We start from the raw sequence: 20,000 nt of genomic DNA on the forward strand, positions 1-20,000 counted from the left end.
TCTGTGGTTTTTGCAAACTTCTCCTTTTAATTCATTCCCTTTAAACATAAACAAATGTCGGCAAATTTATTGTGACGTAGCAATATTGATATTGTTTTGTTTTGTTGTTGTCTGTGCCATAATGAGATCGCTGTGATCTGTAAACAAATAGGTATCAAAAAGTTGCTGTAGCAGGAATTTCAGAATGGTGTCTTGCCAGTGAGTCAATTGGTAAAAAAAAGAACATCATCATCATCATCCTCGATTTTGATTATCCAGGCCAAATTAATCCTTTTGCAAGGGTGAGGCCTGGCTGTCCTGTTGAGGTTGAAGTCTGTTTTTCTGTACTTGACGATCCAGTGCATATATGTAGATTTATTGGTTAAAAGAGAGAGAATGTATCATTTAATATAAACAATCATTGTTACCAAAGACTGTCCTGGGTTTGTATGTCTAAATATGATTACTGGTACATGTATAAGGGGTGTAGACTGGGGTTTGTATGTCTAAATATGATTACTGGTACATGTATAAGGGGTGTAGACCGGGGTTTGTATGTCTAAATATGATTACTGGTACATGTATAAGGGGTGTAGACTGGGGTTTGTATGTCTAAATATGATTACTGGTACATGTATAAGGGGTGTAGACCGGGGTTTGTATGTCTAAATATGATTACTGGTACATGTATAAGGGGTGTAGACTGGGGTTTGTATGTCTAAATATGATTACTGGTACATGTATAAGGGGTGTAGACCGGGGTTTGTATGTCTAAATATGATTACTGGTACATGTATAAGGGGTGTATACCGGGGTTTGTATGTCTAAATATGATTACTGGTACATGTATAAGGGGTGTAGACCATATGTTCAATTGTTGATTGTGCACTACATGGAAATTGGTGTCTTGTTATGCTTGTATAGGGTCATATTGTGCCTCTTGAATCTATTCATAGCTAAAGTAAGATTGTATTAATTTGATATGTATGTAGCAATGTCCAAGGATCTACTTTTAAGTCATCATTTTTTTTTTTTTTTTTTTACAGTGGAGCAAGGTTAAGAAGAGTTCAAGAGTTACTAAAATCGGAGGAAATCGACAACAAGCCAGATGCCATTCTTTGCATTGCAGGTAATGGAAATCTATTTTAAGGTGGCTCACTACACCTTGAAAGAATTTCTCAAATCAGCACGAAATGATTTAATTTTGAAAAATAGGATGATGTGCAATAAGTACACAAATGAAAAAGGCAGAAAATATGTAATTCTGGATAAAAACATGATTTTCAAAGATTTGTTTCAATAAAATATTGACAAAAGATGGCGGATTTGAACTCAGGATCTGCGAGTCACTAACCCATTACTTTTACCCACTGATCTAGGATGATAGGCAAACAAAAAAGCACCATATGCTTTAGTTTTATATGATGTTACACAATTATGTTTTGTTTTGTCACTTTCGTAGGAATAGACAGTCGATATCATGAAGGCAGCACAGAGCTCATTGATTATCTATTGTTTGGATTTTTTGAAAGAAGAAAAGCAGAACTTGAACAGTATGCATTAATTACTTTATTCTTCAATCCAAATTAACTTTTTATACCCCCCGCAACAAGTTGTGGGGGGGGGGGGGGTATACTGGAATCGGGTTGTCCGTCTGTCTGTCCGTCCGTCCGTCCGTCTGTAGACGCAATGGTTTCCGGGCTCTAAAGCGTTATCCTTTCCACCTACCGTAACCATATCATATATATGGACTACCCATGGGATGAAGATGTTCCCTATCGATTTTGGGGTCAAAAGGTCAAAGGTCAAGCGCACTGGACATCGAAGTAGCAATATGGTTTCTGGGCTCTAAAGCGTTATCCTTTCCACCTACCGTCACCATATCATACATATGGACTACCCATGGGATGAAGATGTTCCCTATCGATTTTGGGGTCAAAAGGTCAAAGGTCAAGCGCACTGGACATTGAAGTAGCAATATGGTTTCCGGGCTCTAAAGCGTTATCCTTTCCACCTACAGTCACCATATCATACATATGGACTACCCATGGGATGAAGATGTTCCCTATCGATTTTGGGGTCAAAAGGTCAAAGGTCAAGCACACTGGATATCGAAGTAGCAATATGGTTTCTGGGCTCTAAAGCGTTATCCTTTCCACCTACAGTCACCATATCATACATATGGACTACCCATGGGATGAAGATGTTCCCTATCGATTTTGGGGTCAAAAGGTCAAAGGTCACGCGCACTGGACATCGAAGTTGCAATATGGTTCGGTTTGTCATGCCATTTGTTTTTTACACTAAGAAAAGAGGTAGTTTATACCTATTACCAACACCCTTTGGGAGATTGGGGTAAGCGGGGGGTATTCTTAGTGAGCATTGCTCACAGTACCTCTTGTTTTTCCAGTTACCTTTCATTTACTATACAGCTTTGATCTTAACTCTTCTGAGCCAAAGGCTCAAGTGAGCTTTTCTGATCGAAATTTGTCTGTTGACCATCGACGTTGTTGTCGTAGTAAACTTTTCACGTTTACATCTTCTTTTCCTGAACCACTGGGTCCAATTTCAACCAAACTTTGCACAAAGCATCCTTTGGTGAAGGGGATTCAAGTTTGTTCAAATCAAGGGTCATGCACTTCTCCAATGGGAGATAATAGCGAAATAGTAAAAATACACTGACGATTTTTAAAAATCTTCTTCTCCCGAACCACTGGACAAAATTCAACCAAACTTAGCACAAAGCATCCTTGGGTGAAGGGGATTCAGTTTATTCAAATGAAGGGCTATGCCCCTTTCCAAGGGGAGATAATAGTGAAATTTCATTGACGACTTTTAAAAATCTTCTTTTCCAGAACCACTGGGCCAATTTCAATTAAACATAGTACAAAGCATCCTTGGGTGAAGGGGATGCAAGTTTCTTCAAATGACGGGCCACGCCCTTCTCCAAGACGAGATAATAGCAAAATAATAAAATACATTAACAACTTTTAAAAATCATCTTCTCCATAACCGCCAGGCAACGAAATTAAGGGGAAATACTAGCTAAATGCGAGTTAAAAATTGAATTTGCGAGTAAAAAATCACAAGTGATCGCAACTTTTTGCGAGTGAAAAAACCCCGATCTTTTTCCCGGATTTCCTCGGTTTATTGGCTGTACTTTGAAGTTTACAATAATTTTGTCTTGTGCATAGAAACGCTTTACAGAATGATTATACAAGTATTGAAAAAGTAAACGTGGATCGAATAAATAACTAAGGCCAAGGTCATCTCAGTCAATGATGTCGAAGATGGCCTACTTCATACACACTTCGGACGTGTCAGAGACGTCTGATTTAAATAGCAAGCATATTGATCTCATCCGTGTCTACATAAAACAACACACGACAGTGTGTCACCGTTTCACGCGGTGTCCTTCTGTACTCTATAGTCAAACACTTCGAGTTCGCTGGGTTTTCTTTTCAACTAGAATTTTTTTTTAGATGAAATTTCCAAAAGTTTTGAACATATAGTTTAAGTTGGCGCAAAGTCTTCACGATTTCAATCCACATGATGCTGTAAATAGGTGGTAGATCTCTGGACAGCGAGTACGCTGCACAAGTGTACCCTATGACCCGCACCATGTATGTTGTCTGATAATTCATTGAATTTTAAATGAAAGAATTCGCAATCTTATTTTTATTATTGCACTTTAAAGGAGATTTTAAAAGATTTTCCCAAAATTTTGATAAAGAGACATGCTTGTTTTCTTAAATTCATGTAAAACAGTAATCGATTGAAAAATGCTAGTAAAAGCTCAATTTTGCTAGTTGGAAAATAATCCACTAGCTAAAATTTGCTAGTGGTGAAAAAGTTAATTTCGATCCCTGTAACCGCTAGGCCAATTTCAACCAAACTTGGTACAAAGCATCCTTGGGTGAATGGAATTCAAGTTTGTTCAAATTAAGGGCCATGCCCCCTTCAAAGAGGAGATAATTACAAAAATAGGGTGGGGTCATTTAAAAATCTACTTAAGAACTGCTGGGCCAGAAAAGTTGAAATTTACATGAAAGCTTTCTGACATAGTGGGTGGGGGTGGGGGTGGGGGGAGAGGTTGAGGCCACAATAGGGGATCAAAGTTTTGCATACAAATATATGGAAAATCTTTAAAAATCTTTTTCTCAAGAACCATCGGGCCAAACAATTTTACATTTACAAGAAAGATTCCTGACATAGTGCAGATTCAAGTTTGTAAAAATCATGGCCTCAGTGGGTAGGTTGCGGTCATAATAGGGATAAAAATTTACATGCGAATATATAAGGAAAGTCTTTAAATGTGGGCCAAGGTATCTCAGGTGAGCAATATGGCCCATGGGCCTCTTGTTTTACAATTGTGAATTAGATTTTTTTTTTATGCCAAGCTAAATGAAAAAAGAAAAAAAAACTTAGCAAATTGTAAAATATGAAGCAATATCAAATGTTGCTTTTAGTTTTCGCATTTTTAAAAATGATACTTTAAAGCAGTTGATATTTGGACATATGACTTATTGGTACATGCAGATTTGATAGTTTTAAACATTTGACTGATATATTCCCTTTTGGGAGTTTTGGTTAGCATCCTCAAAGTTACTCTACACCTTTGGTTTTATTGGTATTGTTGGATACACAAATATATATATATCTTATTTCCATTTAGAAATTTTGTTTGTATATATTTTTTTACTTCCTTTTGCAAAGCTTCAGAGAAAAACTTATATCTGATGTGAAATGTAGAATTTATTTTGGTTCTCCTACTGATATAAAGCTATTTAACTAGTTTTCTTCCTGTAACACATTTTTTCTTTCTTTTGAAGGTCAGGATTTGAAGAGGAAGTTATCGATGGTGAGATTTCAAATTGACTTTTAATAAACCTTCCACAAAGAAAGTTTAAGGATCAAAAAAGTATATCTGGTATTTCTATAATGGCTTTAAAAAGATTTCTTCATAGGTTTAGTCAATTCTATTAAATAGATTCTCTACTTGACCAAAAGGTTGCATATAACATGATCATGAGCCAAGGTCATCTGTCAAGGTCACTGGGAAAAAATATATGTAATCTTTGTTCAGAGAATATGTTAGGAGCAGACATGGTTTAGATAATCTCATCAGACACAAAGATTTTTTATGACCCTTTGGTTTCTTTAGATCCTGTCCTTTCATACATTTTATAGACTTGCAAAATTGTCAAAAAATTATCAATTATTTAAAACACAGTACTGTACTATAATTCTTTCCTTGTTACAACACAGAAAATAAGATGCTGATATTTTACATAAAGGATTGCTTATGTCATGATTTGGAATGTGCAGTGATCCTAGCCCCAAGTCAAAATGATACAAGTATATAGTACTTCTTTGGACTATAAAAGATTAAAACAAGAAGTTAATGCAAAGGTTACATATGACATATGAGTGTGTTAAGATCTTAGCCCAAGGTCATTTGGAAATGTCAAGGTTTTTTGGAAATGTCAAGGTCACTGGGGGTAAAAGTATACAATTCTTGCCCATTCCATATTTTTACAATTTTGAGACATTAGATGGTCTTACTTCACTGTAAGATTGAATTCGATCTTATAGGGTGTTACAGCCCTCACAATTATTAAAGTTTTTATGCTCCCGGAATCAAAAATTCAGGGGCATATAGTTTTTGGCTTGTCTGTCTCTGGGAAAAAACTTTAACCTTTGTCATGTCTTTTACACTATAAGAGGTAGACCTTTCATATTTGGTATGTGTATTTCTTGTGGCAAGACAGTTCCATTGACACCAAAATCTTTTACCTTGTGACCTTAATATTGACCTTTGACCTGGTTCCACTTTATTGTAATCCAGGGGCATCAGTGTATCACAAACACATCTTGTTCCTAGCATTGCTTTGTAATGCAAGGGTTTGGGGAGTTTATAAGAATATAACATTAAAATGCTTGTTGTTGAACCTTAGATATGAATTAGGTTGAATGATATTCACATTAGGACAGCTCTAGGTATAGGGTGTTGGGAAGCATTGGTAAATTCATTTGTTGATTGTCATTACAGACATTATAGATCAGATTGGTGAGTGTGTTATGCTGATGTTTTAATCTTAGCTGTTAGAATTTAGTTTCTCAACTTAGGATGTTTTGTTTTTATGCATATTTTTACTGGAGACATTTGATTTACTTGTTTATTGTGATTGGTAATTTCTATAAAACCTGTAAGTATAAAAGGATGGTGTCTGTGGAAAAATTTTCACTTGTGTATTACCATTCTTAATTACCGTGCAATTTGTTAAAAGTATCTTTTAGAATATATTTAAACATGATTACAGATTGATTTTTAAGTATTTCAATATTTCAGATCTGATAGTGTTAATCAGAAAACACGAGGTAGATGTTTACTGTAACCCTGTCAATTACCACTACCTCTTACCATATGTGGCTCATTGGAGAAACTTACGATTTCACTGTTTATCAGATGCAGAGGTGGGTATCATTCACAAATATATTCAGGTATTTTACAATTTGAAATTTTATGAATTACATTTAGATATATTAACTCCTCGGAAATAGTATTCATTAATTATAAAAAAGTTGAGTAATGAAATGATGATGAACAAATGCAGTGTTTATCTCTCGTGCAAAATGGCACTATGAAATTTTTTCATATATCTTTAGAGGTGGAGTGTTACACTTTTTTCAGGAGAGGGAAAATTTTCAGCCATTGACTAATACATATAACACAACACATTAAAAAAAAAAACCATGTAAAAGCTATCATATCCAGCTAAAACTTGGCTTATGCAACACTAAAATTAATTATTCATTTGGTGTATTGAATGTTATGATTCACAAGTATTTAAAGTAGCAATCTATGTAAGAATCATCCAACTTAATGATGATGAGGTTTCAGATTGTTATGATTAAAAAATTGTGAGATATTATTAGAGAAGTGCATTTTTACCATTGAATGAATTAAGAAGATTATTTTACTCACAGTTCACTTTTGTGCATTAATTCAGGAGTTCGGAGAAAATGGAAAAAAAACCATATCAAAATTCTATTTGAAACTTGAATGCAAAAATATATTTGACTGTCAGAAAGTGCATATCTAAAATTAATTTGTTAACAAATGAACTCAAAACTGTCCCGTTGAAAGCTACATCAAAATGAAATTTATAGAGAATGATGCAAAATATTTTACCTCACCAGTAACATGAATCATAGACAATGTGTGATGTCATAATTAATGACATTGTAACAATGAAGGACAGGAAAATCTCACATGGCTGTTTCATAATTAATGACATTGTAACAGTGAAGGACAGGAAAATCTCACATGGCTGTTTCATAATTAATGACATTGTAACAGTGAAGGACAGGAAAATCTCACATGGCTGTTTCATAATTAATGACATTGTAACAGTGAAGGACAGGAAAATCTCACATGGCTGTTTCATAATTAATGACATTGTAACAGTGAAGGACAGGAAAATCTCACATGGCTGTTTCATAATTAATGACATTGTAACAGTGAAGGACAGGAAAATCTCACATGGCTGTTTCATAATTAATGACATTGTAACAGTGAAGGACAGGAAAATCTCACATGGCTGTTTCTCTTGGGTAATGTTCTGACACCAGTAATTATGTGAGAAAAATTTCTAATATAAGGTAGATAACTCTGTATTTCACACTAGTCTAGATAGATAAAAATTAGTTTTGACTTTGACATCCGTTATCTTTTCATAGAAAGCAGGCTACATTAAATTTGTAGTAAGTATTTATATGTGAACATTTGTCACATGAATGTGAATAAACCTGGCATTCATTTTACCACCTGTCATTCATTTTACCACCTGACATTCATTTTATCACCTGGCATTCATTTTACCACCTGTCATTCATTTTACCACCTGACATTCATTTTACCACCTGTCATTCATTTTACCACCTGACATTCATTTTACCACCTGTCATTCATTTTACCACCTGACATTCATTTTACCACCTGACATTCATTTTACCACCTGGCATTCATTTTACCACCTGGCATTCATTTTACCACCTGACATTCATTTTACCAGTATGAAGATGAGGAGGCAGCAGAGGAATACAAGATTCAGTCCTTCATTGCCATGGTACAGGGTGTAAGAAAAGTTGCCATTCCTCACAATGTGATAGGTGGGTAATCTTGTTCACATGATTTAGAATATGATATCGTAATTGTATTTCATTAACTATTAGTAAATTCAAACTTTTAAAGGTGGACAATGAGGGTTTACAGAAAACAAGTACACATGTACCAATATTGTCTTTACTGATGTCGAAGTTTTTCACAGGTCTATCTGCTAAATTTGATCACATGCTGATTGAAAAATGGCCAATCATTCAAGCATATGCATTAGAGGATTATAAAGGGTAGGTGAATGATACAAAAAGAATCAGTTTCTGGTATTGCAGTAGAAGACAATGACTGTTAACCATATGAATGATTTTTTTTTCAGTGGAGGATTTTTCACTTTGCAACATGAGGTATGTAAGACACATTAATATTTTACATGCTATGTACTGACCACTGTTGATAATGAATTTACTTACTCTAAAATCAATCATTTTCGGACAGGGAGGGTAGTGGTGATGTTTTTTTTTTGGTTTGAATAGACTTTTTGATTTAGTTTCTCCACAAATAGAGAAACCTGCATTAATTAAGGGATGACAACTTTTCTGACACTGAATCAAACCTCCATGAACATGCTTTTATCTCAAGCAACAAAATCCTGACCCCATGAAAATAAGTGATTCTACAGAGTTTTGATGAAAATTTAACTGACTTAATAAGTAATTTTTAAGGAATAAAGAAGTAGGGGCTATATAGGGTAAATCGACCCACAACTTTTTATACAGAATGCTGCATTGACACATACTTGACACTAATTATCAGTCTAAGGCCCTTGCATATCAATACCAGCCAAACTTTTCATTTGAGAAATATATTTTATTTTTGAAGATATCTGAGGTAGTGTGACACTTCATGTTAGCATACTTCATGCATTGTGTTGGTGATATCTGAGGTAGTGTGACACTTCATGTTAGCATACTTCATGTGTTAGTGATATCTGAGGTAGTATGACACTTCATGTTAGCATACTTCATGTATTGTGTTAGTGATATCTGAGGTAGTGTGACACTTCATGTTAGCATACTTCATGTATTGTGTTAGTGATATCTGAGGTAGTGTGACACGTCATGTTAGCATACTTCATGTATTGTGTTAGTGATATCTGAGGTAGTATGACACTTCATGTTAGCATACTTCATGTGTTAGTGATATCTGAGGTAGTGTGACACTTCATGTTAGCATACTTCATGTATTGTGTTAGTGATATCTGAGGTAGTGTGACACTTCATGTTAGCATACTTCATGTGTTAGTGATATCTGAGGTAGTGTGACACTTCATGTTAGCATACTTCATGTGTTAGTGATATCTGAGGTAGTGTGACACTTCATGTTAGCATACTTCATGCATTGTGTTAGTGATATCTGAGGTAGTGTGACACTTCATGTTAGCATACTTCATGTGTTAGTGATATCTGAGGTAGTATGACACTTCATGTTAGCATACTTCATGTATTGTGTTAGTGATATCTGAGGTAGTGTGACACTTCATGTTAGCATACTTCATGCATTGTGTTAGTGATATCTGAGGTAGTGTGACACTTCATGTTAGCATACTTCATGCATTGTGTTAGTGATATCTGAGGTAGTGTGACACTTCATGTTAGCATACTTCATGTATTGTGTTAGTGATATCTGAGGTAGTGTGACACTTCATGTTAGCATACTTCATGTATTGTGTTAGTGATATCTGAGGTAGTGTGACACGTCATGTTAGCATACTTCATGTGTTAGTGATATCTGAGGTAGTGTGACACTTCATGTTAGCATACTTCATGTATTGTGTTAGTGATATCTGAGGTAGTGTGACACGTCATGTTAGCATACTTCATGTATTGTGTTAGTGATATCTGAGGTAGTGTGACACTTCATGTTAGCATACTTCATGTGTTGGTGATATCTGAGGTAGTATGACACTTCATGTTAGCATACTTCATGTGTTAGTGATATCTGAGGTAGTGTGACACTTCATGTTAGCATACTTCATGTGTTAGTGATATCTGAGGTAGTGTGACACGTCATGTTAGCATACTTCATGTGTTGGTGATATCTGAGGTAGTGTGACACTTCATGTTAGCATACTTCATGTGTTAGTGATATCTGAGGTAGTGTGACACTTCATGTTAGCATACTTCATGTATTGTGTTAGTGATATCTGAGGTAGTGTGACACTTCATGTTAGCATACTTCATGTGTTAGTGATATCTGAGGTAGTGTGACACTTCATGTTAGCATACTTCATGTGTTAGTGATATCTGAGGTAGTATGACACTTCATGTTAGCATACTTCATGTATTGTGTTAGTGATATCTGAGGTAGTATGACACGTCATGTTAGCATACTTCATGTGTTAGTGATATCTGAGGTAGTATGACACGTCATGTTAGCATACTTCATGCATTGTGTTAGTGATATCTGAGGTAGTATGACACTTCATGTTAGCATACTTCATGTGTTAGTGATATCTGAGGTAGTATGACACGTCATGTTAGCATACTTCATGCATTGTGTTAGTGATATCTGAGGTAGTATGACACGTCATGTTAGCATACTTCATGTGTTAGTGATATCTGAGGTAGTGTGACACTTCATGTTAGCATACTTCATGTATTGTGTTAGTGATATCTGAGGTAGTGTGACACTTCATGTTAGCATACTTCATGTATTGTGTTAGTGATATCTGAGGTAGTGTGACACTTCATGTTAGCATACTTCATGCATTGTGTTAGTGATATCTGAGGTAGAATGACACTTCATGTTAGCATACTTCATGCATTGTGTTAGTGATATCTGAGGTAGTGTGACACGTCATGTTAGCATACTTCATGTGTTAGTGATATCTGAGGTAGTGTGACACATCATGTTAGCATACTTCATGTGTTAGTGATATCTGAGGTAGTGTGACACTTCATGTTAGCATACTTCATGTATTGTGTTAGTGATATCTGAGGTAGTGTGACACTTCATGTTAGCATACTTCATGCATTGTGTTAGTGATATCTGAGGTAGTGTGACACGTCATGTTAGCATACTTCATGTGTTAGTGATATCTGAGGTAGTGTGACACTTCATGTTAGCATACTTCATGTATTGTGTTAGTGATATCTGAGGTAGTGTGACACTTCATGTTAGCATACTTCATGTGTTAGTGATATCTGAGGTAGTGTGACACATCATGTTAGCATACTTCATGTGTTAGTGATATCTGAGGTAGTGTGACACTTCATGTTAGCATACTTCATGTATTGTGTTAGTGATATCTGAGGTAGTGTGACACTTCATGTTAGCATACTTCATGCATTGTGTTAGTGATATCTGAGGTAGTGTGACACTTCATGTTAGCATACTTCATGCATTGTGTTAGTGATATCTGAGGTAGTATGACACTTCATGTTAGCATACTTCATGTGTTAGTGATATCTGAGGTAGTGTGACACTTCATGTTAGCATACTTCATGTGTTAGTGATATCTGAGGTAGTGTGACACGTCATGTTAGCATACTTCATGTATTGTGTTAGTGATATCTGAGGTAGTGTGACACTTCATGTTAGCATACTTCATGCATTGTGTTAGTGATATCTGAGGTAGTGTGACACTTCATGTTAGCATACTTCATGTGTTAGTGATATCTGAGGTAGTGTGACACTTCATGTTAGCATACTTCATGTGTTAGTGATATCTGAGGTAGTGTGACACTTCATGTTAGCATACTTCATGTGTTGGTGATATCTGAGGTAGTATGACACTTCATGTTAGCATACTTCATGTGTTAGTGATATCTGAGGTAGTGTGACACTTCATGTTAGCATACTTCATGTGTTAGTGATATCTGAGGTAGTGTGACACTTCATGTTAGCATACTTCATGTGTTAGTGATATCTGAGGTAGTGTGACACTTCATGTTAGCATACTTCATGTGTTAGTGATATCTGAGGTAGTGTGACATGTCATGTTAGCATACTTCATGCATTGTGTTAGTGATATCTGAGGTAGTGTGACATGTCATGTTAGCATACTTCATGTATTGTGTTAGTGATATCTGAGGTAGTGTGACATGTCATGTTAGCATACTTCATGTATTGTGTTAGTGATATCTGAGGTAGTGTGACACGTCATGTTAGCATACTTCATGCATTGTGTTAGTGATATCTGAGGTAGTGTGACACTTCATGTTAGCATACTTCATGCATTGTGTTAGTGCTGCATGAGAAGCATGTCGATGTGAAGTGTTACAGTTACCCGCATGTACCTTCACAAATAAAGTTTGTTTCTTATATTTACATCTGACTTTCACGTCTGTAAGAATTGCCAGCCATTAGAATAAATGTAATATAACCAATATATTTATCTAGATTCATACATGAATTGCCAGCCATTAGAATAAATGTAATATAACCAATATATTTATCTAGATTCATACATGAATTGTTCACAACTGATGTACAGTTGTGAGGAAATGACTATCATTACAATTTGTAAAGAAATCAAAGACAAAGGAAATGTAAATATTTTGTTTTGACATCCCAGAACTGACAACATAATGCAAGAATGACAAGAAATTTTCAAAATTGGCAATAGACAACTAAAAATTATCATAACATCGTAACAGTGAAAGATTTTGCCGCGATATTGAGCGCATATGGTACTCATGGTATAATTGTTGAATTTAAACAAATCTTCTCGATTTTACGCATTTTTGTCAATATTGATGAAAAAACTGCCTTAAGATGTCATCAAATGCTAAAGGAAATGTGTAATTCCCTCTTTCACTTGAGTCATTCGTTGCACTGATTATTAGTGACGCCTGAATTTTTTGATTTTCTGAATTATTTAAGACTAAATATGGTGATCAGAGCCCTACTGCTAATTGGGTTTTAATTTAATTAGAAAGGATAAGGCATAATGCTAGGAGGTATAAATTTAGGAAAATCTGATTTTAAAAAAATCTTACAAATGCTTGACAAAGGAGTCACATGGACTGTTTGTGGGAGTAGTAACTTCTAATCAAAACAATTATAATCATGACTTGTGCTTCTTAAAATGTTTAGTGCAATAGAGGTGATGCCTGCAACTACGGTATTTACTGTCAGCAATGGTGATAGTAGCCATCAGAAATACCTGTTAGGGATTTTGAAATCAGTCTGAGCACTATTTCTGTGTGTCATTGCATGTTTACTATTATTTCTTATGACAGGTAGTAGACATTGGACCGCAACTGTCTGAAGTTTACAGTCAGATGGATCCCTGTACACTGGAAGTACTACTGACAGAGGTATTGTAAATATATGTAGTACTATATAGTACTAACTACTTACAGAGATATTGTAAATATATATAGTACTATATAATATTAACTACTTACAGAGATATTATAAATATATATAGTACTAACTACTTACAGAGATATTGTAAATATATATAGTACTATATAGTACTAACTACTTACAGAGGTACGGAGATATTGTAAATATATATTGTGTGGTACATTGGAACTATTACATGGGAATGTGAAATACTGGATCTGTTTTAAAAAAAGCACATTATGATCAACTTACTGAAATGTTTTAAAAATTTTCAGCAAATGACTCAGTTTGAAAGACAATGGCAAACCCTGATAGACAACCTTGACGTTAACATGTATGTATTCTTCTAAAGGACTTCTTGTGCAATTACAAAGTTATATTGGCAGAGAAACTACATATGCTGTACATGTACTAATTTTAGCAGGATTCAAATTTTAGCAGCTTTAGAGGTGAAGCAAGAGTTGCACTAAAATATGAAAATCTCTATTATCCATTATCAAACAGAGAACAAGTGCTAAATCAGGATTATGTGAATTAGTGCATCAGAACCGACTGCGACAAATTTAGAATGCATTAAAATAAATAAACATAGAATACTTGAATAGTCTGACTCTATGTAATGCATAATACTGATATTTGATAATCTTCAAATTTTGAAGATATTTTCATTGAATTTTTGGATAGGGTGGGTGGGGTTCAAGTCACATAGCTCAAATGATAGCAATCGTTATGAAGTTCACTGAAGATACAGTAATGAACTATACATTAATTGCTTCAAGAAAACTGAAATACAGCACATGTTTCAAATTCGTGTAAAATGACTACAGGCCTGGATTTCTTTTTTAAAAAACTTAAGTCGAAACTTGGACTTAAAAATTTTACTCAAATTTTGACTGCTCAAATAAATGAAAAGTCAAACTTGAGTTTAAGATTTTTTTGAGAAATCCAGGCTAGATAATGATGATAAGAGTAGTTTTGATTTGATGGAGATTTTTAGCTTAATATGGTCTGTTAACAGTAATGATTAAAACAATTTTTTAACATGTTTACAGAGCAACTGGTATAGACAGATTGACAGAAGAAAAAGTGTGTGAGGTATGTCTTTATTCTTTTCAATTCCTTATACATCAGAAGTGTTGGTAAATTTCATTGTCCATGTGTCTGCAAACTGGACAATTGTGACTTTCCTTCAGAATCAAGCTTGTTTTGTGCTAGAATCCCGATGCACTTGCTTGTTATTTTCAGTCTGGTCAAAAGGACTTCGATTCAGAATTATCACATAATGAAGATGACTCGTCTATACTGTTTTTGGTACTCTGACATGAAAAGATTATTTTTTACGCATTGGTACTGTGACATAAGTAGTCTTATTTTGTTTTTACACATTTTTCCTTTCAGAAAACATTGATTGCAGGCTTAGAGAAACTTTTTATCGAGATACCAGAGATTTGTTTTTTCCAAAACACTCGTGTGACAGATAAATTTTGTCCATAGCTGTGCTGAATATGTTATGAAAGACTTTTATCAAATCGCAGTAAAGTTTAGAAAATTTCATCACTTTTTAAGTCATTTAAATTACAGTAAAGTTTAGAAAATTACATCACTTTTTAAGTCATTTACTCCTTAGGACTGTAAATATTAGAGATAAATTGTGTGAAACTGACATGATCCTTGTAGTGAAATGAAGTAAGATTTATTTTAGTTTCGAAACTTTTGATTTTAAAAAGAATTGGAGGAGTCACATGAGAGAGAGATAACAAACATGTTTTATCAGGGTCTATCTTCTGTGACAAATATATTTGGAAATACAAACTTATTCTGGAATAATTTTGTACACTGTATATAAGTTGCATTATAAAATTATCTGGAAAATAAACACTGTAAATAAGTTTAGTATCTTTCGCATGTATATGCATACATTTTTGTGCAAGTTCTCGTTTTAATTGGGGGGAGGGTGCAAAAAAAGTTATACACATTTGTTTGTTTTGACAAAATAGTGCATTCACTGTATTCAAATATGACAGCTGTTACAGACACCAAGGAGCCTCTTATCTGTAGCCCACTAGGAGAAAAAGTTGTAACTAAATATGGTGATTTGGTTTTATTCTTAATTTTCAGCCACTGCAGAGTTACTACAAACATGGAAAAGTGGGATCTCAAGGAACAAAGACAATGTAAGTGATGAAAGTTCCACATAGTGATTCAGTGTTCTTTAGTTACAGTAAAGCAGTTAGTTAGATATGAGAAAGTGATTCCTTGATGTTATTTCTGAAATATGTACATCAAATTTGTTGATTAGTTCCTTATATTAATGATAAGTGCCGTACTTATTTAGAGTACCTAATATTTTACCTGCCAAATGTTTGAAGTCTGCTTTCATATTAGCTGCAGATCTGTAGCTCTCTGGGAAAATATAAGGACAGACTAGAGAGCTACAGATCCACCCCTTATAAAAACCTTCGACTTACGGTTTAGAAAAAAATGTGCACAGTTGAGGTATGTTTGGACACAAGTATATTGGAAAATATGTTAGAAATTATTTGATATTTGAGATGGATGCAAGAATTCAGTGATAGAAGGCCTAAATCATGCACATTTTTTTCTGTGCCGTAATATCGCAGCTACTTTCACATGTGAATTTTTATGCCCTGCAGTAAAATGGCTTAGGCTCATAATGATGGTCCTTTTCAACTATCATTTTGCATTCAGTCTTAAAAAGTATTCCAGTTTGCTTACCCAAACAGTATATATATTGCTTATAGCAGTGATATACAGATCAGTTTTCATTTTTGTCCTGATTGACCTAGATTCAACAGAGTTATGGTTCTTGGATTTCTCATTATTGCAGACTTTATTTATGTGTTTTCAGATACAGTAAAACACACTTATAGCAAATTGCTGGGGACAAACAAATTTGATTTGTTATAGATGTAATTTGATATATCCAATGAGTTCATGATTTATTTTTTGCGATGATTTATTTCAAGAAAAAAACTAGAATTTTTTACCATCGTTTAGTAGTAGTTTATGAGTGAATTGTTAACAGATGTGGGGACAGACAGGATAAAAGGGAAGGGGTGGGAAAGTTGAGGAAGAGGAAGGTAAAGGGAGGAAGGAAATAGGGGAAGGGAAGAGAGAGAGGAAAGGGAGGGAAGCAGAGAGAGGAAAGGGAGGGAAGCAAAGAGAGGAAAGGGAGGGAAGCAAAGAGAGGAAAGGGAGGGAAGCAGAGAGAGGAAAGGGAGGGAAGCAAAGAGAGGAAAGGGAGGGAAGCAGAGAGAGAGGAAAGAGTGGGAAGCAGAGAGAGAGGAAAGGGAGGGAAGCAAAGAGAGGAAAGGGAGGGAAGCAGAGAGAGGAAAGGGAGGGAAGCAAAGAGAGGAAAGGGAGGGAAGCAGAGAGAGAGGAAAGAGTGGGAAGCAGAGAGAGGAAAGGGAGGGAAGAAGAAAGAGGAAAGGGAGGGAAGCAAAGAGAGAGGGGAAAGGGAGGGAAGCAGAGAGAGAGAGAGGAAATAGTGGGAAGCAGAGAGAGGAAAGGGAGGGAAGAAGAAAGAGGAAAGGGAGGGAAGCAAAGAGAGGAAAGGGAGGGAAGCAGAGAGAGGAAAGGGAGGGAAGCAGAGAGAGGAAAGGGAGGGAAGAAAAAAGAGGAAAGGGAGGGAAGCAGAGAGAGGAAAGGGAGGGAAGAAGAAAGAGGAGAGAGAAGGAGAGAAGAAAGGGAGGGAAGGAAGGGAAGAAGAAAGGAAAGGGAGGGAAGATGAGAGAGGAAAGGGACAGAAGTAGAGAGAAAAGAGAGGAAAGGGAGGGGAGATGAGAGGAAAGGGAGAAGGAAGGAAAGGCAGGGGAAAAGAGGAAAGGGGGAAGAAGAGAGGAAAGGGAGGACATAAAAGAGGGGAAAGCGAGGGAAGCAGATAGAGGAAAGGGGGGGAGGAGAGGAAAGGGATGGAAGAAGAGAAGAAAAGGAGGGAAGAGGTGGGAGGAAAGATGAGAGGAAAAGGATGGAAGAGGAGAGAGGAAGGGGATGATATTAGAAAGGCAGAGGAAAGGGAAACCTAAGAGGGAAGGCAGACAAAATAGAGAAGTAGGAGAGAGGAATGAAAGAGGAGAGGAAGGGAGTGCCCCCATACACCTTGAGTTGAAATGAAACATCTGGTTATTATCAGACTAGTTATCTATGATCTGACTTCTGCAGCAGAAATATTTTGAAACAGGGAAAGACAGAGACAACCATTTGTGTTATGTGGAACGAACAGTCGACGCAAAGTGCTGGATGATGTCAGAAGCTGTAAAATATCGGTGAATTCTGAAATATCTCAGTGTGGAATCAGCAACGGACCTGCAAAGTTTATGGTTTGTTGAACTTTTATGCTGTTATACTAATTAAAAGAATAGACTCGATTTTCAAGTCAATTATCATGATAAACTAGAGATATAATATGGGTTTTTCATGTGTATCATAAAAAGATTGCACTACTTTCAACTTTAAATGAATATTAACAACAATTAATTTGTTCTGGTATGTTTTGAAGTTATAGAACACCTGCATGTTTCTTGGAATTTCTCAAACCCAATGTCATGAGTAGCAACATCAGCAAGAATGATAGAATCCTTCATTAGTGCAGGATTGGTAAACTCCATGGAGGGGACATGATTCACAGTTTGGGACGAGGCTTTGTCAAGTCCTAGACAGCGAATCTTGTCCCAGAGATTTTCCCTATCCCAAATGAGTAAATTATATAAAGTATTTTTCTCACATTTTATTCACAGCTTAGTGCATTAATACAGGAGTGTTGAGAAAATTCAAAATTATCAAAATCCTCATTTTATCTTGAATACAAAAACTAATTGTCTGTCAGTTTTACACTTTATGTGTAAACTAAAAAACCCCGAGACTATCTCTCAGAAAGCTATATCAAATGGAGATGTGAAGAAAACAATACATTTTTTGCACCATATAACCCAAATTATAGAAAATATATATGATAAATTAATCAATAATGCTGTAGCAGTGTAAGACAGAAAATTCTCCCATTATCACCAGTGTGAGATCGACTTTACCCATGTGAGACAGCTATGTGAGTTTTTTCTGTCTCACACTGCTGCGATGTCATTTGATTGTGACATCATATATTTTCTATGATTTATGTTACACGGTTACGTTTCACAGTGAAGTGAAAATATTTTGCATTGTTATCTTTAAATTTTAATGTAGTATAGCTTTCTGGTGGACAACCTTGGGTTTTTTAGTTTACATGTAAAGTGTAAACCATTTTCGGGTATGCTCTTTCTGCCTATCTAATTAGTTTTTGCATCAAAGTTCAAATGAGGATTTTGATAATTTAGAATTTTCTCAAAGCTCCTAAATATGTACTAAACTTTAGGTAAAATGTGAGAAAAATAATCTTTCATTATTTACTCGTGTGGGATAGGGAAATTCGACCTCTGGAACAAGATTCGCTGTCTAGGACTCGGCAAAGCCTCGTCCTAGACTGCGAATCTTGTCCCCTTGGTGGAATTTCCCAATCCCACACTTGTACTAATGAAGGATTCTATTAATCTCACATAGCTGTTTCACAGATGTAATGCTGGTCTCACACTGGTGATTGTATGAGAAATAAATTCATGGCCCCTGAGAGAGGGGTCAGACTCTAGGGTGAATTCTTCGTTTTCTTCCGCTTCTCATACAAAGTTTGTCCGGGCCATAATTTTTTTTGTTTTGACATGGGCCTTTGATATTTGGTATGTGGATATGCCATGAGAAGACAGTGTGTCATGTACAATTTTTGATGACCTCTGACCTTGACCTTTTATGTAAAGGTTCAATTAATAGAATTTTTGGGGCATTTTTTTGTCCAGACCATAACTTTTTTGTCTTTTGACATAGGCCTATGCTATTTGGTATGTGAGTATACCATGATAAGACAGTGTGTCACATGCCATTTTTTATGACCCTTGACCTTGACCTTTTATGTAAAGATCAAATAATAGAATTCTTGGGCTTGGCCTTTGATATTTTGTATATGGGTATACCATGATAAGACAGTGTGTCATGTGCCATTTTGCTGACCTTGACCTTTTATGTAAAATTCAAATAATAATATTTTGGGGGCATTTTTGTTGTCCAAACCATAACGTTTTTGTCGTTTGACATAGGCCTTTGATATTTGGTATGTTGGCATGTTAAAAATTTACTATCATATGTTCACAACACTGTTCCTTGTCTGAAGCGAATGTTATGTACGGTAAGTCCTAATTTTCCACTTTAATGATGATCCCTAAAAAATATTTTTTAAAAACTTTGGAAAATGGAAGGGGAGACATCAGTTTTAGTGTGCTAAAACAATTCTTCCTGGTTTTTAAAGTTATAATTAACACCTTGTTTGATCAAGCTTTCCTTTGAAGAAATGTTGTATGTTACTCAGGTGACTGTTAAGGCCCATGGGCCTCTTGTGGATTTTTATGCCCCCGAGATCGAAGATCGGGGTTCATATTGTTTTTGTCCTGTCTGTCATTCTGTAATTCTGTCATTCTGTCTGAAACTTTAACCTTGCTAATAA

At 35.5% G+C, this 20,000-nt stretch overlaps 1 protein-coding gene across 1 annotated transcript in view; it reads left to right on the forward strand.

Moving 5' to 3' along the window:
* Positions 1 to 20,000, forward strand: part of LOC125658491 (dynein axonemal assembly factor 9-like) — a 72,553-nt gene that overhangs the window by 2,035 nt on the left and 50,518 nt on the right. The window contains exons 2-13 of the mRNA XM_048889763.2: positions 1,026 to 1,108; positions 1,442 to 1,532; positions 4,812 to 4,840; positions 6,332 to 6,456; positions 8,058 to 8,154; positions 8,313 to 8,391; positions 8,478 to 8,505; positions 13,345 to 13,422; positions 13,729 to 13,787; positions 14,506 to 14,548; positions 15,572 to 15,627; positions 17,655 to 17,793. Of these exons, the coding sequence (XP_048745720.2) occupies positions 1,026 to 1,108; positions 1,442 to 1,532; positions 4,812 to 4,840; positions 6,332 to 6,456; positions 8,058 to 8,154; positions 8,313 to 8,391; positions 8,478 to 8,505; positions 13,345 to 13,422; positions 13,729 to 13,787; positions 14,506 to 14,548; positions 15,572 to 15,627; positions 17,655 to 17,793 (907 nt within the window). The remainder of the gene's footprint in view (positions 1 to 1,025; positions 1,109 to 1,441; positions 1,533 to 4,811; positions 4,841 to 6,331; positions 6,457 to 8,057; positions 8,155 to 8,312; positions 8,392 to 8,477; positions 8,506 to 13,344; positions 13,423 to 13,728; positions 13,788 to 14,505; positions 14,549 to 15,571; positions 15,628 to 17,654; positions 17,794 to 20,000) is intronic.

This window comes from Ostrea edulis, chromosome 9, assembly GCF_947568905.1.
Source record: "Ostrea edulis chromosome 9, xbOstEdul1.1, whole genome shotgun sequence".
In the NCBI taxonomy this organism is placed as follows: Eukaryota; Metazoa; Mollusca; class Bivalvia; order Ostreida; family Ostreidae; genus Ostrea; species Ostrea edulis.